Raw genomic sequence first — 17,014 nt, 5'->3', positions numbered from 1 at the left:
GGAGAAGTGGAGAAACATGAAAAGGAGCTCGGATAATAACCTCAAGTACTCCATCCATTCTGTGCAAGCTTATACGTTAAAAACTGAAGGACAACTTTGAGAACTTCCGGAAAGAAAAGCTCCTCAAAACAGCTGAATCATGCAAGAGCCTCAGGACATGCAAGCGGGAATTGACGCAATATAAACTGACCGTAACAGCATTGAAGAACAAGGACGGAGAGACGGTAATCGACAGAGCAGGGATGGAGGAGGTCTGCAAGGACTTCTCTACAGAACTATTCAAATCAAGAATCAACGTCCCTCTCCCAATGCTCCAAGAGTCAGAAGAACGCATCCCCCCAGTAATCATCAGCGAAGTCCAAAGCCCACTACACCAGATGAAGAAGGGAAAAGCTCCAGGCAAAGATGGAATAACGTCAGAAATTATTTCTGTAGGAGGCAAAAAACTTTGGAAGGCCCTCACTTTAAGATTTAGTCGATATCTTGGAGAAGGAAAAATACCATCAAACTGGAAGGAGTCGAATACCATCTTGCTGCACAAGAAGGGCGATCGGGAAAATCTTAAGAACTGCTACTCTATATGCCTGCTCTCTCACATCTACAAGCTCTTTACAAAGAAGAGCCGACTCTCACAGTCTGGATGAACAACAGCCGAGAGAACAGGCAGGGTTTCGAAGAAATTTCAGCGTGATTGACCATATATTTACCCTTAGGCAGCTCCTAGAAAGAGTGAGGGAATACAAACTCCCGCTGTGCATTGCTTTCGTCGACTATGAAAAGGCCTTTGATAGCGTCAAGTTTAACGCAATATTAAAGGCACTCGCAGAGCATTAACATGCAGTACATCAGTTTGTTGAAGGAAGCAAATACTGGATGTACAACAGACATTACTCTCCTCGAAACTCTCCTCCGCATCCCAATCGAGAGAGGCATAAAACAAGGAGCTATGATTTCACCGAAACTATTCACTGCCTGCCTCAAAATGGTTATAAACAAGATCAATTGGAGGAGTGGTGTCAACATAAACAGAAAACGATTACCCCATCTCAGATTAATGGACGACATCGTACTAATTGCTGAAAGCACCAACCAACTGCAGAGCATGCTACGAAGACTTGACAAGAAAAGCAGTCAGGTCGGCCTGAAAATGAACCGCTGCAAAATGAAATACATGTGATCAGACATCTTACGAAAAGCCCGAATAACAGTAAGAGGAGAAGAAATCGACAAAGTGGTACAGTACATATATTTGGGCCAAGAAGTTAATATGCGCCAAGACCTGAACGGAGATCTCTCACGAAGGATTCGGGCAGGATGGTGTGCGTTTAATTCCATCAAAGACATCCTCAAAGGAAAAATCGACAAGACCACATGTACAAATATCTTCAGTTCAACAGTGCTGCCAGCCATGCTGTATGGCAGTGAAACGTGGGCACTGACGAAGAGAGAATAGCAGCTGTCTGTAGCTGAAAGGGCAATGGAACGAGCTATGTTGGGAATTTCCCTTCTGGATCGCATCCCAAATGAAATGATCAGAGAACACAGAGGTGTGAAAGGTATTGTTGTGGAAAGCAGACATAACAAGATGCGATGGGTGGGCCACACAGCACGGCTCACGGACAATAGGTGGACCACAATCATTGCTGAGTGGTACCTGCGAGAACAGAAAAGACGACCCGGTTGGCTTCCAAAGAGATGGGAAGATTACATTGTTAAACGTTTCGGATGAACATGGAGAAGAAAGGGAAGAGTGCAAGAAGAATGGCAGACGTGTTGTGATCGGCGTAGTCTTAACGACAGCTGAAAACCAATCGATCCAGGTGATGGTAGTCACTTTATGGGCCTCCTGCTTCCTTACAATCCTAGTTGTATGTAACACTCTGCTTCAAAGGATCTTTCCTCATCTTGGTACAGGTAGTCTTTTGGGGCATGGACCTTTACTTAATATATGCCTGTCGCTGATGGAAATCTACTCTTCATAGTAGACGTGGCTGACACAATGTCACTTAACTCTAAGCCCAAGATTCGCCTTTTTGATTTTGCTTTACTTATTGGTTTGTAAAGCACTTAAGACAGTAATTTCTCGGTCTGTTGGAGCCTGACAAGTGACTAGCTTAATCTTCAGGTTCACTTAATAAATGGTTTTGTAGCACTTTGGTGGGTAGCATCCCACCAAAATGACAAATAAGGGTCAGTCTTTTAGCCTCCTGCCTCAACATTTTCTTTTTAGTTTTTTCTCACCTTAACGTGAAGTGATTTGGCCTCATCTGTTTCAATTGCTATTTCCTGATAGTAGAAGCGACTTTCTGGAGGCAGCGCTTTTTGTCTGTGACTGATGAATTGCTGTTCCTGGAAGATTTTTTTTCCCCTTTTCTTGTATTTTTACCTCTCCTTTTTTTGTTTGTCCCTCTTTCCTGTTCTTCCCCGTCTGCGTGGTCTAGAGTGAGAACATACGATTCTGATCAGGAGTTCTGTCTTCTGTTCCTGGTACTGCTGCTGACTCGTGACCTCGGACGACTTGCTTAATTTCTCTATCTCCATTTCCCCCTTCATGCAAGGGTGTCAGTCTGGAATTGAAAAAGCTTTCTCATATTCCAAGAGGACATTATCCCAGTGTCAGAGTAGCAGCCGTGTTAGTCTGTATTCACAAAAAGAAAAGGAGTACTTGTGGCACCTTAGAGACTAACCAATTTATTTGAGCATAAGCTTTCGTGAGCTCTGTAGCTCACGAAAGCTTATACTCATATAAATTTGTTAGTCTCTAAGGTGCCACAAGTACTCCTTTTTATTATCCCAGTGTGATATACTTAAGGCAGTTTCACTTTTCCATGTAATAAACTTTCTTTGCAGAGTTGCTCCCAGAAACTACCTCTATTCATATGTGGCTGGAATTTTGATTTTGAGGGGGAAAGGGTAACATTTTTACCATGTGATTTTTTGTAGTAGTTTAATAAAGCAGATAGAAATGTCACTGTAAGAGAAGTTTCTTTTAGGAGGGTCTCTCCTTTTTTGGAGTGGCAGTGGGGAAGACCATCCTTTTAGGTCCACAAAACTGCAGCATGACTTCCTCCTGTAGCCTGACTCCTTTCCCCTTAGCAGAGCCTTTCTGAGAATAAGGGCCCTGGACTTAATGGGAATCTCAGACTTTAACCTTGGATCTTCACGACAACACACATTTTCATTGTGAAAAAATCCTAACATAAATCACTCCTTAGTGTGAAATATCCTGCATCAGCCCTCATGGGGGAATGTCATCGGTCCTTTATCAGGGCAATGCCTTGGCCTGAAGGCAAAAAACAGGCCCCTTCAGGGCACTCAACCAACTGACTTCAGATAACTGGGTTGATTTTGAGTGTGTGTTTTTAAAATACTTGAGCTTCCCCTCACAGGTAAAATATGTAAAAACTAACAATGATTATCTTATTCTGAAGCCCAGCTTGTCTTATGATTTAACGATGTATGACAACTTGTATTTTGTCCTTTGCTTTTAGTTAAAGTTAAAATTATCTTTTTTCTGCCCCCTAGTGCTCCCTTGACTCAGAAGTGGCTCTGCGAGTGGGAGGCAATTTCTTCTTTGATCCTCAACCTGCTGACTCCCCTGTAAACCTTGTGCTGATAGCAGGGGGAGTAGGAATCAACCCATTGTTTTCCATACTGCTACATGTAGCAGATTTTCATAGAAATCAAGAGAGTGAAGAAAATGGGTATAAAATGGGAACAGTGAAGCTGTACTATAGTGCAAAAAACACAAATGAACTCTTATTTAAGGTAGGTAAAAGGAAAGTGGAGTTTTCTTGAATTGTTTGTTCTTTTCAGAAGGCTTATTGTTCAGTTTGTTTGTATTAATGTAGTGAGGAGGAGTGCTACTCATAGACCAGGCCCCTCTTGCGCTAAGTGCTCTACAAACACAGAACAAAAAAACTGTCCCTGCCTCAAGAAGCTTGCATATCTTTTTTTCCTGCTCCCATTGACTTCTCTGGTGCAGAATCAGGCCCTGTATGTGTAAATGTTCTGCCTTTCCCCCCCTTGTTGCTGTTTTTATTTAACTTAAATACCTTTGATTTGCTTTCTGTTTGGGAACATCTGACCTTATGATCCAGTGTAATGGTTGCCAAAGAGACAATTGAAAGTTAGTCACAGGGTTGTCAAGTCGATTTATAAAACCAGTTCTAATGGAAAATGTCTTCTGAAAAATTCTTGCTAAAATTACGCACAGGCCCATACATGTTTGTGTATCTTCAAGGTGCCCACATTTGCAAAAATTGCAGAGTCAGGAAGCAGCATCAGTACATGAGGGGGAACTTCTAAACTAATATAGGCTTGTGGCATTAACCACAGTTGCAGTTAAAGCACAAACGTTTCCAAAATAAGCCTTTCAAATTTCTAGTCAAAAAGCTATGATTCTTGTACAGATCTAGACAAATTACCCCCTCAAAGACAATTAGCCAATTTTTCAAAAGTTGCATCTTATTTTTGATGCCTCTATTTCTGAGTACTCTTCTTAAGACACTGATTTATCATTCCTGATAATCAGACCTTTGGTATTTAAAGCTGAATATATGAAACTAGAGACCACTCTTGAAAACAAATCGTATAGTTACACTGATGGAATTTCAGAGAAGCTAGGATTCAGCTTTTTTCAGATTATGTGATTCACATTCTTGGCTTGTACAATAAGAATTTATCAAACTGATCAAAATTGTTGCTCCAAAACATTTTTGCTCCATGTAAACAATAACTGAATATTGAAGTATTACACCCTGTTGAATATATCTGTACACATCGAATGGCTGAACATATTTATTGGTATTGTTTCAAAAGATTTGGTGAATGTAGTGCTGCTGACTGTTGTTGGATTGATAGCCCTGCAGATCGAAGTCCTTTCCCCACAGAACAGCAGCATGTGTTATGCAGCATTATTTTTCAGCCTGCAGAAGAGGTACAGGTATCCTATGTGAAGTGGCAGTGCAAGTTTGTCAACGGTATCCCACAAATGTGTGTCAGAATCCTGGTCCAGAGATTAAAGGGTTATTTGGTCTCCCTGTTCATTTGGTTCTTGGCCTCCCAACAGAGGTAGCAGCAATTCTCCTCTGCTTTTTTGTGAGGTGAACATATGCACTAGGACAGGTGGGAGGGCCACATCTGAGTATAAAAATTGCATGGCGGGCCATGAATACTCACAAAATTGGGGGGTTGGGGTGCAAGAGGGGGTGAGGGCTCCGGCCGTGGGTGCAGGTTCTGGGGTGGGGGGTGGAAGGGCTCCAGCTGGGAGTGCAGGCTCTGGGGTGGGGCTGGGATTGAGGGGTTTGGAGGGCAGGAGGGGGATCAGGCCTGGGGCAGGGGGTTGGGCCCGGGATGGGGGAGGGGGCTCGGGTGCAGGCAGGCTCTGGGAGGTGCTTACCTCAAGCAGCTCCTGGAAGCAGCGGCATGTCCCCCCTCTCGCTCCTATGAAGAAACACGACCAGGCGGATCTGTGTGCTGCCCCATCTGCACGCACCACCCTCGCAGCTGCCAGAAGCAGCGGCATGCCCCCCCTACAGCTCCTATGTGGAGGTGTGGTGCCGGCCATGTGGCTCTGCGTGCTTCTCCGTCTGCAGGCACCTCCCTTGCAACTCCCATTTGCCGTGGTTCCTGGCCAGTGGGAGCTGCAGGGGTGGTATTTGGGGCGGGGGCAATATGTGTAGGAGCTGGAGTGGGGACATGCCACTGCTTCCAGGAGCTGCGCAGCAAGACCCTGACCCCATTCCCCGGCGAGAGCTTGAGGGCCAGATTAAAAGGCCTGATGGGCTGGATGTGGCCCACGGGCCGTAGTTTGCCCACTCCTGCACTTGGAACTGGAGTAAATTATACATGGGCCACTGAACAGCTGTCATATAGTCATGGCTTGTTCATTACAGAACTGGGCTGGGTTTAGTGACCTCATGGTGAAAAGTTCTCATTAACAATCTACTCATTGCTATTATTTTTAATGTATCAATACTATTTCAACCAATGGAAAGAAACTTTTTCACAGAGGTATAGTGTATTTTTATCTCTATGCTCTGCCTTACTGATGTACCCTGTATTTTTTTTTTTTACTGTACTATTGTTGACCTGCTACGTCAGACATGCCAACCCTCCCTTATTTTTGGTACTCTCGATTTTTTTTACATGTAATTATGAAATTATTATGTCAGCCTTAAATCTTTCAATTTTTCAAGTGTGCGCACACACACACACACATATATATATAAATTTTTTTTAAATGTATGCCTGTGTCACTAACCACCACTCAGGTCCTACGAATATAGCAAATAGTATTGTGGCCGCTGTGGCACATGCCCAGACTGCACAGTGAGGGTCTGATAGGAGGCAAGCCATGATGGTTTAGAATGGGTTGAGGCACTGCTGAATTAACCGCTCAAACCATAGGCTGTGTGTTGTGCTCTAGCTGCCCCGTGTATACCCTGCTGGACTACGTTAATGTGCTGTAGATACCTAGAGCACGCCAGGAGGGTCCGCGTCCAGCAGTGAGAGGACAACATGCAGCCTGTGCTGTGGCCCTACAGATAATCACTGCAGCTTGTCTTCCATTAAACCCTTACCAGGGAGTCTGTAGGGGAAGAGAAGCCAGAGGGGTTGGAGGAGGCAATGACAGTAAGAGTAGGAGAGAGGGAACGTGACAGAGGAGAGAGAAGAGGAGGATCATCATCCTGGGAAGGAGGTCCAAGGCGAGGACTGACCAAGATAATTGAGGCTCTAAGTGGCATAGGCGGGCAGCTTTCCGCTTCCCTCTGCCTGCCTTTGACCATAGACATGGAAGGGATGGGGAGGTCCTGGTTTCTTTAGGTGGAAGGGAAGGGAAGGGAGGTGGGAAGAGGTCCAAGCAACTTCCCTAGTTTTTTTTCCATAAACATCCCTAAAAGTCTCAGAGCAAAGTTGGCATCTCTGTTATGTTTTGATTATATCTGGATGAAATAAGCTGAATCGATAACATTTTTAAATGTAACCAAATTAAAAAAGTAACATAAATTTCACACCCAGAAATGTCAAGAGACTGAGAATTTTTTTGCATAATTTGAAAACACAAAAAGTCACTTTTTTTTTGCATGAAATTTTGCATATGTGAATTTCAAATAGCTGGGTTTGGTCAAATTTATACTCAAGAGTTTTGACAAAATTAAGTAGAGATGGTAGCACAGGGCTGGGAATAATGCTTCCTTACATCAATGGGGTGCCAAGGCTAAAAAATGTTAGCAATTATGAGGTGCTCAGAATTTGCTAATGCTAGGTGTGTAAGTACCAACACAGATTTTCTTCAAACAACATTTTTTTAAGTTGCTTCTGTTTCCTAACTCGAAAATGTGAAAACACAAGTTAATTGGGGGAAAAAGCTGTTAGTTCTGTGTTTTTGCCAGCCCTAGTTTTGATCGACCATCATGTTGGTGCTACATCTCATAATACTATGTTCGTTGTTTAGTATAATATAGTCCTTGTGATAATACTTTGCCATCATCTCAATGTTTGTGACAGTTTAAGGATTGAGTAGTACAGCACTTGGATGTAGGGTCACTGATAACACTGTTAATGTCAAATCAGCACAGCTTCCATAAGGGAAAATTGTCTCTCTCTAATGAGTTAGGTTTCTCTGAAGAACTCAGTGGCTTTTGGTCATAAAGGATTGAAGAAAATAAATACGAGGCAAAGGGCAAAGATCTGTGTGAATATAAAAAATGGCTGATCAGTGTGATCTGCTCCTCCGAATGTGGATAAGTAAATGGGTTGAATGCCTGAGGCTGGGGTCACTACTGGGTTTGGTTTAATATATTAATGACTTGGAGGAAGTAGACAGTGAATGGGTGAAAACTTCAGGTGAAACAATATTTTGGTTTGCAAAGACTGAAGTTTAGGAAATTCTCACATTAGGGGATTGAGTAGCAAGATGGCTGAGGTTATCCAAGGTAAAATGCAAGGTGAAGCCTGTTAGTATAACATTGTCTAAAGTGTTCATATCTGCCGGTAGACTCTGACTTCTGTTGTTCTCCTGAGTGGGGAAAAAAAGAGTCAATCTACCCACTGCATAGCCAAATTAGAATAAAATAATTTCTTGCATATGAAATGAGTAAAATAATGCAGAAGCTGTTGTGACATTTGGCAATGATTTGCCCTCATCTAATGAAATGTCTGCATGTTTGATCACAGCACTTCAGTGATATAGTTACAAAGGCAAGGAAGATGGCTATAAGAATGTCAGGGCTACTTTTATCCAATGATTCTATAGTGGGGTTGTTTAGTGTCTCAGGGACAGGAGTTAGGGACTTAATATATTAAACTATTCAAAGAACTGATGAGTCCCTCTTCTTAGTTACTAAAACCCTGTTGCATAGTATGAGATGACACTATGAAATTAAAAGACAGGATATTTAGATATAAAAGGTAATGTTTCTTATAGTGTCTGTAAGAAAAAAAAAATCTGGAAACTGTATGATGCTTGCAGCAAGTCCTCTGTTTGTCATGCTATTTAGATTACAAGGTCTTTGGGATGCAGACCATCTCTCACAGTGGGTCTGTATAGTGTCTAACAGAACGGGGCCCCTTATTGGGGCCTATAGACTTCATTGTAATACAAACAATAAGCAATACATTGGGGAGGGGGAAGTGGGTAATTACATCATCCTTGTTTCTCAGTTGTGCGAGGCAAGTCAAAATTAATCAAACCTTATGCATCCAGTTGAAAGAGAGAGTGTCTGCAGGACACAGTAAAAAATTTTCCTTCTACACGCAGTATTGCATAATTAAGCCAGATGCATCCTGCGGGGCAGAGAAGGTGTTTGCTTCCACTAAAGCATCTAATGTTCTTTGCTGCTGGGGGCAGAACAACACACTTGCACCAATAGCTTCATTCAGTAGAACAATTACTAATGTTCCTGTGTGTTTGTTTTATAAATAAATATATACCATTTTTAATGGGGGTGTCCATACGTTCTAGAAAATCTACCTCTGCAATTTTGTGAGAGCATAGCCTTTGTTTTTGAACATTTTGCAAGAGAACAGAGTGTGATAATGAGATGTGACTAGAGATTGCATTGCCACATTTGAATGATTTATTATGCATGTTCTTTCTTCATGATCTCTTGAAATTTAGCATTCAGAATATGTATGAAAATGCTTTGATAAATTTGTACACCAGGATGGGGCACACATGATCATTGCTTGGTGCTCCTTGTTATCATGAGACAACTCCATATTAAACTCCCCAGGAAACCTTTAGTGCTTCAGCAAGGGTACAGAGGACCCTTTAACCCCCAAGAAAAAATTACTTGTGAAGTAGACCTTCCTTTCTATCACCTTGTCAAGTTACAGTAAATGATTGCTCTGACACTTACTCTCTTGCATGCTCTTAAGCAACTTCATAGGCAGTTACTGTTGCCCAACTCTTTGAAAATGTAGCTCTATGGTATATTACCCACTATATACATTATGCCATATTAATGTAGTTACTGCCAGTCTCTGCTTAAATAGCTGTCTCAAGTTTCTTTAAATGTGAACGTGACTGTTCTTCCCTTCCCACCTCCCAGTCGCTATGCGAAGGGAGATCTTTTCCCCAGTGGGGAATCTCATTGTCCAGCTGCCATATCTGTTTTGTACATTAGTTGTCAGTTGGCAGATTCAGCCAGACAGAATAAAGAAAACCACCTCTAGTGCCAGGATGCTGGGGAAGCACTGCCTTTCTCTGCACCAGTTTTTGTCATTGAGGTTTGTGTAGAATCATGGCCTGCGCTCCTTGAGAGTGAATGTATAGGCAATACACGTACAAGTAAGGGGGAAGTCTGTGAATCTGCTTGGGAACCTGCTTAGCCAGGTCCTGATGTCTCCAATCTTTGGGAGAAGATTTGTCTCAAAAGTACCACAGAACACTGCACAGTTCCATATTATTGCTAACTTCTGTTCAGAAGATATGCAGGGAAGTAAAAATGGGTCCGTATGAGGGGTATTGGCAGAGCTGTTTGCAGAATTGTCTGTCTGTATGCCTTATCCTATCTGAAGTCCTCTTACTTTCATGAACACTGAAGTTCACCCCAAAATTAAAAACAAGTCTTCAAAGTGAGTTCAAGAACTTCTCTATATACCTCTCTGTATATACACTGCGGTCAGTCTCGTTCTTATTGACTGGGAGACCCATGACAGTTTACTCATACTAGTGGGTAAACAAACAAATGATAAAACAATCCAGGATACTATCACAAAATAGTTTGGTTTTACTTCATAATAATCTAGCAAATATCCTATAATATACTTTCTTTAAAATGAATTTGTAGAGCACTACCAATGCCCTTTATAGTTATGAAAGCCCCAAGTAGCTTAGAATCTAGATCAGGGGTGGGCAAACTACGGCCCGGGGGCCGGATCCGGACTGCCAGCAGTTTTAAGCCGGCCCTGGAGCTCCCACTGGGGAGTGGGGTCTGGGGCTTGCCGCGCTCCAGCCGGGGAGCAGGGTTGGAGGCTGCTCCACGCTGCTTCCGGAAACATAGGAGCCAAAGTGGGGACATAGCTGCTGCTTCTGGGAGCTGCTTGAGGTAAGCACTGCCTGGAGCCTGCACCCCGAGCCTCTCCCTGCACTCCAACCTCCTACTCTCTGAATCCCTCGGTCCCAGCCCGGAGCACCCTCCTACACCCCAAACTCCTCATCCCCAGCTGGAGCCCTCCCCCTCCCACACCCTGAACTCTTCATTTCTGGCCCCACCCTGGAGTCTGCACCCCCAACCCCAATTTTGTGAGCATTCATGGCCCACCAAACAATTTCTATTCCAAGATGTGGCCCTTGGTCCAAAAGGTTTGCCCACCCCTGATCTAGATAGTAACTGATGAAGTCGTAGTTGTGAGACCTCATTACAGCACTTGTCTAGTACGTTTTCACTGAGGCTTGGCATGAGGCCACTGGGGTTTTGGTGAGAACAATCACATTTGTGGATTACAGAATTGAGAATTAGTGAGTTTCTACTCAGGGTATTAATAGGATTAAAATTTATCCTGTAGGTGGTTTTAATTTTTTTAAAAATAGGCCAGTAACATTACCAAGTGAAGGTGATTCCAGGCTTGGACCTAAAGCACTGAAATGCACAACTTGTTCATTTTAAAGTAAAAACATCAGGTTTCTGGAAGGTGGAGGGAGGAAATGGGGACCAGTTTGCCTTTTTTGACAGCTTCACAGCTGCAAGAGGAGAAGCCACAAAAGAGCGGAAATAGTTATAAGATGCAAGTGTGGTTTAATTACAAACAGTTGCAGAAATGGAGAAAAACATCAGCAATATAATTGGTTGCATATTCAGATTCCAGATAAAGAAGTCCAAAGTCCTTAAAGTTCTGGCTTGTTAAAACTCAAACCATCAAACTCTTAAATAGAGAGTATGATGTGCAGAATCTTAGTAGATAGTACAGTCAACCGTGTTCTGGGATTCTGTGTACACATCTGCTTTGATTTAATAGACTCTGTGGTATGACCAAGTATGTTTAACATTCCAGAATAATATCTTTGGTTTGATGAACGAATTTCCTGGAAAGATCACATGCAGTTTCCACGTTACCCAACAGAGTTCACAAATCTGTGAAGAACTTCAGCCGTATATCACTGGTACGTACTGTGGTGATGCCTAGAGATGTTAAAGTAATTGATTCAGTGGGAGTTATGACTTTAGTGTTGTTCAGCCTATACTTTTAGAGAGGTTTGATGTGCATAATATAATGCTTTACAATATCTTAAATTATCATACAAAATGGGGTAGGAGCCCAGTGGATAAGTGGGAAAATTTGTACATGAGAAACATGAACGATTTAATTTTATGTACTTTTTGGTCCTCTGAATTATCTCAGGTGTGCTTGCACAAGTTCTGTGTTACACTTATGGCTGAATTGCTTCTACTTGCTGTTAATTCTTATTTACATTTCATACCCAGTCCACTCCCCTGTGTGTTCAACACTTATATTTACTTTGCTTAAAGCTGCAATGACAAAGCAGGATAAACCCATGGCCTTTAAGTTGGCCTTGGCATAGAGAGAGAGAGAGAGATCTATTCTCAGCGAAATATGGGATATTTTAGTTTTACAGTATTGTGTTACTCTTAATGGTAGTTGAAGAACTAATGTCGTGTAAATTGACACTGTGTTTTCTTAAACACTGATCTACGCTTTCAGCTTACTAAGTGGTTTTGGATGCCTCTGTGTGTGTGTGTGTGGTTTCCTAACTTGAGCAACCTTAAACAGGCCTGATTTTCAGAGGGCCAGTGTCAAAATGCCAGAATCACTACTCCATGTTAGAAACTTTAGGTCACTGCCTTTTGACTGTATAAATATCTATCTTCATATGAATTTCTGTTCTTAACTACGTATGTTCTCTTTGGTAGAGGGAAGAATATCTGAAAAGGAACTAGAAAAACATGTGTCTAAGGATACTTTATGGTACATCTGTGGTCCACCTCCCATGATAGAATCTATATCCAAACTACTAGAAAACTTTGGTGTTCCTACAGACTGCATTTACTTTGAAAAGTGGTGGTAGCAACAGCTACTTAGTAGAAAATAAAAACTGAAAACTAATCTATGTATTGATAGATAAAAAGTGCCTGAAATGCTCAGAAGATGGACTCTACTATGACCTCACTGACTGCAAGATTTCACTACAGGCACATGAAATCTTCTTGTATCCAGTATCAATTCTTAAATTATCCTATAATGCACTCTGATTTGGGTCATTATTGTTTTATTGCTTTTGAAAAAAAGCATAATGTATTTTATATTAAAGACATGAGCCATTTGATTTTTGTATTTCACTCATTTGCTATTGATTGATTTGTGTAGTACTTTTTTTTGTTAATTAGGCAGCTTTTTAAACATTCAAATACTATTTTCATTACAGCTATAACTTGCAATTAACTAAATGTGTAAAAATGACCAGATGTAGTCTGTAATGTATTAATTCAGACCCTAATTTTGTAAGCTAAGCAAGGCCAGACTGGGTCACTAGTTGGTGAGGGTCTCATCTCCCAGCTTTGCAGATAGTGATATTGACACAATACCAATATTGGCACAATTCCTAGAGTCCTATTTAGATACCGCAGCCTGATAAGGGTGCTGTTTTCCTGAGACAACTCTTCTTCGAATGAGATTTAAAATAGTTCTTGACCACTTCCAGGTATTAAAGATCTTATAATTATATTCAAAAGACTAGAGCAGTCTCACCTTTTCTTGGGCTAATTCTAAATTACATTCTGCTTACCTAAACTTTTTTATTTAATTGGCTAATTTACCCATTCACTTTCTGTTGTACAAGGGAAAAACCCATTTAGAAGGACTTCTGTATGCCACTGCCAACTGTGTTGGTGGTAAGTTAAATGATCATTATACTCTGGGATGAGTATAGTTTGTAATTATGTGAAACGTTTTGAGGCCAACAAAGTGCTAAATAAATTGCATAATACAGTAGAATGTCAGAGTTATGAACTGATCAGTCAACCACACACCTCATTTGGAACCAGAAGAATCAAGCAGCAGCAGAGACAAAAAAGTGCAGTACTCTGTTAAATGTAATTACTAAAAAAAAAAAACTAAAGGGAAAGCAGCATTTTTCTTCTGTATAGTAAAGTTTTAGAGCTGTACTAAGTCAATGTTCAGTTCTTTTGAAAGACCAACCACAATGTTTTGGTCAGAGTTATGACCATTTCAGAGTTATGAACAACCTCCGTTCAGGCCCAAGGGGTTCATAACTCTACTGTAGTATGATTTGTTAAGATACTTAAACATGCATGTGATTTGTTTGTTGAAGACTTTTCTCTTTCCTAAGATTGATAATGAGCTTACTGATTTTCTCAGCATCCATGCAGAAGAGAGGATTCCTGATCTGAGGAAGATCACCCCAAAAGGATTCAGATCTTAAAGCTTTTTTCACTCTGGGCCCCAAAGACTGAGAAGAAGACTTAAAGCATAGAGTTCATAGGAGCAGTGTAAACTTACCTTCCAACAGGAGCGATTCCAAATTATAGTGACTCTCATTGACTGACTTAAAGCTCACTTAGACACCTCCCCCTACCAAGCCTGACAGTTGGTGGCTCACCTACAAATTTAGGAAGCTTCCTACTTCCAAATTCCGTGGGAAGCACAGTTACACATAAACCACTTCGAGCTTAGTGCCATCCACTTGGCATTCAAAGCCTTCCTACCTCCATCCCAGATAGCCACAAGCCAGCTGCTGACAGACAGCACATTATGTTAGGAGACAGGAAGGACCAGGTTCTCTCTGCTCTGCCAGAAGCCCAGTTGGCTCTGGTCTTGGTGTATTTACCACCAGATCACACCACTGCTCCTGCATCTGCCAGACCCTCAGAACTTGCTAGCAGATCACTTCAGCAGACAGGTCTCAGACAACACCGAGTGGTTGATCAAGAACCCAGTGCTACAGGGAGTCTTTCACAAACAGAGCTCTAGACCTATTTATTTGCCACAACAAGAAATGCCAAGTGTTCTGCTTGAGCGGGGAGCTCCAATCCAAGCTCACGGTCAGACACTTTTCTCATCCCCTGGATACTGGGATTGAGGTATTCCTGCCCCCCGATCTCCATGATACTTAGGGACTTGAGGAAACTGATGAAAGAGGCAGGGTTGATTATTGGGACATCTGGCCAGCAGTTCTCATATTTCGATCTGATGAACCTCTCAACATGTTGCCTCAGTGGTTCTCAACCTTTCCGGACTACTGTACCTCTTTCAGGAGTCTGAGGCAGGGCTCAAGCCCAAGCCCCACCACCTGGGGCTGAAGCATGTAACTTAGCTTCATGGGTCCCGGGCAGTTGCCACCCCATAACACCGGCCCTGCACTTGCAACACCCCTAAACTCATCCTGCAACTTCCCTGGGGGTCACAACCCCCAGGTTGAGAAACACTGATTTAAAGTTAATGTACCCCCTGGAAGACTTCTGCATACCCCCAGGGGTACATGCATCCCTGGTTGAGAAACACTTTTACGTGCTCTGCCTGACAGACCCTACACCCAGACCCAGCTTTTTACATTTGACTGCCTAGATGCTTGGCTGGATGATATCACCCAAAAGAGTCTGTTCACCTAAAGTTCAGAACATTGTGCAGCAAAGCAGGAAACCCTCAGCTGGAATGACTTATAAAGCTAAGTGGAAGAGTTTTCTATGTGAGCATCTCAGCATCCATTTCTTTCACACCAGTTTCAGCACTGTTGGCCTATTTGCTATCTCTGAAGCAATCTGTACTTTCTGTAAGTGACAGAAGTGTTCATTCAGTGGTAATAGCTGTGCATTACCCTCCTACCCAGTGCCACGTATTTTCTCATCCTAAAGGTCTGGATTCTTTAAGGGCTCTATTCATGTTTTTCGTCCAGGCAGAAGCCTCCCCCCTTGAACCTCAATATCATAGTAACAGTATTGAGGAGTCCTCAATTTCAGCTGTCAGCAACCTATTCCCTTTACCTCTTATTGATGAAAATTGCCTTTTTAGTAGCCGTTACATCAATTTTAGGGATAGAGGAGATTCAGGCCTTCATGGCAGGTTCCCCTTATAAGGATCAGGTTACTTTCAGGCCTCAGCCCAAGCTCCTGGCCAAAGTGGTTGCAACGTTCCACATGAACGGCGGATGGAAAATTCGTTACTGATTTCCTTTCTGGGACTGACTTCTCTCCCAGTCCATTACTAGCAGGCTGTAGGGACCAGTAAGGAGAAATAGTAGGATACTACTGTTTACACGTGGATCATCTTGTTTCCAAAGGGTGCGTCACAATAATAAAGAGCTAGCTGGTAGTGTATTGATATGGGGCCATCTAGCAACCTTAGCAATTTCCTGGGCGGTAGTTGCTCTTTGGGTTCAGGTTGCTGCCATAGAGCATTGGGTTTTATATTGTCACCTGTCATTGTAATAACTGGTCCCTGTAGCTCCTATTGCTTTTCCTGGAGCCAAATGTGGTTCTCTGATGCACCATTTTATTCTTCTGCCAGCACCATCCCTATCTAACAGCACCCACGAATGGGGGTTTCCTACTGCCCCTAACAACATTGGGGCCCCTGGAAAAATGAACCACACCACCTCCCAGCACTCTGGGAGAAGGGATTAGAACTATTTGCTTTCCATGGGTCAGGGTTGTGGGAAGGCGTCAGGTGTGCGGTTTGCATTTGACAGCCGGCATTCCCACAGACAGCAAATGTAAGTTCAAAGGGGTCCGTGTGGCAGCCTGATATTGCTGTTTTAAAGAAAAATAGTGTCTGGTTTGCTCACACCAGAAGTGCAGAGGGAACAAAGCAGTTGTCCACATAAATAAATGTCAGGATCTGTTGTGTTAAAGAGATCAGAACTAGCGTTTCAAGGCTTAGTTTGGAGGGAAGCCATCATCTTCCTGAAAAGTGAGATTCTGTGCCATTGGCAGTGCTAGAGCCCTAAAGAAGAGGCCAGAAACCAGTTTCCAGTATGCTTTCCATTTCCCAATTAAAAGTCAGTCTTTAAACATGGATTCCCATTGACTCTTAAGCTATTAAACCGGTTTACACTATAGCAATAGGGCATATTCTCCTTCTATCACAAATACCATCCCTTTCACTCCCTGCTCTCTTAAACGTAAACATTAACAGAAAGTTAAACGAAGATGGCCACTTAACAAATGACATTTCATATCCTTTTGCTTTTGTAATTATCACCTCCCCAGCACCTCTGGCATCCCATGTTACATGCAAATTGAGACAGGGAAAAGGACATGTCTTGTTTATTGTAAGTGGTTATGTACAGCTGAAGTATTACAAAAATAATTTCAGCAACATGACCATCTGCACTAATAGGCTCAGAACTAACAGATGTAATTCGAAAAATAATCAGATTCATAATACATGTTTTCTTTCCTTGTGACCTTTTAGCCTGTTGGCAAACGCACAGGTTTCCTTTGATTACCCTGAGCACAGAACATCTTAAATTCATACACAACATGGCTGTTCAAATTCTGACCTACCTGGAAAATTTTCTTGTGGTCCAAAA

The 17,014-nt window shown here is 42.3% G+C and overlaps 1 protein-coding gene across 6 annotated transcripts in view; it reads left to right on the top strand.

The window, feature by feature from the left end:
* Positions 1–12,944, top strand: part of OXNAD1 (oxidoreductase NAD binding domain containing 1) — a 37,311-nt gene extending 24,367 nt beyond the window's left edge. For 3 of the 6 annotated variants that reach the window (XM_074945695.1, XM_074945696.1, XM_074945697.1), the window contains 3 exons: positions 3,526–3,768; positions 11,503–11,611; positions 12,381–12,944. In XM_074945695.1, coding sequence (XP_074801796.1) covers positions 3,526–3,768; positions 11,503–11,611; positions 12,381–12,535 — 507 coding nt within the window. In that variant the 3' untranslated portion in view covers positions 12,536–12,944. The remainder of the gene's footprint in view (positions 1–3,525; positions 3,769–11,502; positions 11,612–12,380) is intronic. The other 3 variants (XM_074945694.1, XM_074945692.1, XM_074945693.1) reach the window with 1 other exon arrangement.
* The last annotated feature ends 4,070 nt before the right edge of the window (positions 12,945–17,014 follow it).

The sequence above is a fragment of the Natator depressus genome, chromosome 2, assembly GCF_965152275.1.
Source record: "Natator depressus isolate rNatDep1 chromosome 2, rNatDep2.hap1, whole genome shotgun sequence".
In the NCBI taxonomy this organism is placed as follows: Eukaryota; Metazoa; Chordata; order Testudines; family Cheloniidae; genus Natator; species Natator depressus.
Note: the sequence above shows the minus strand (reverse complement) of the source record. Positions and strands in the feature narration are given on the sequence as shown.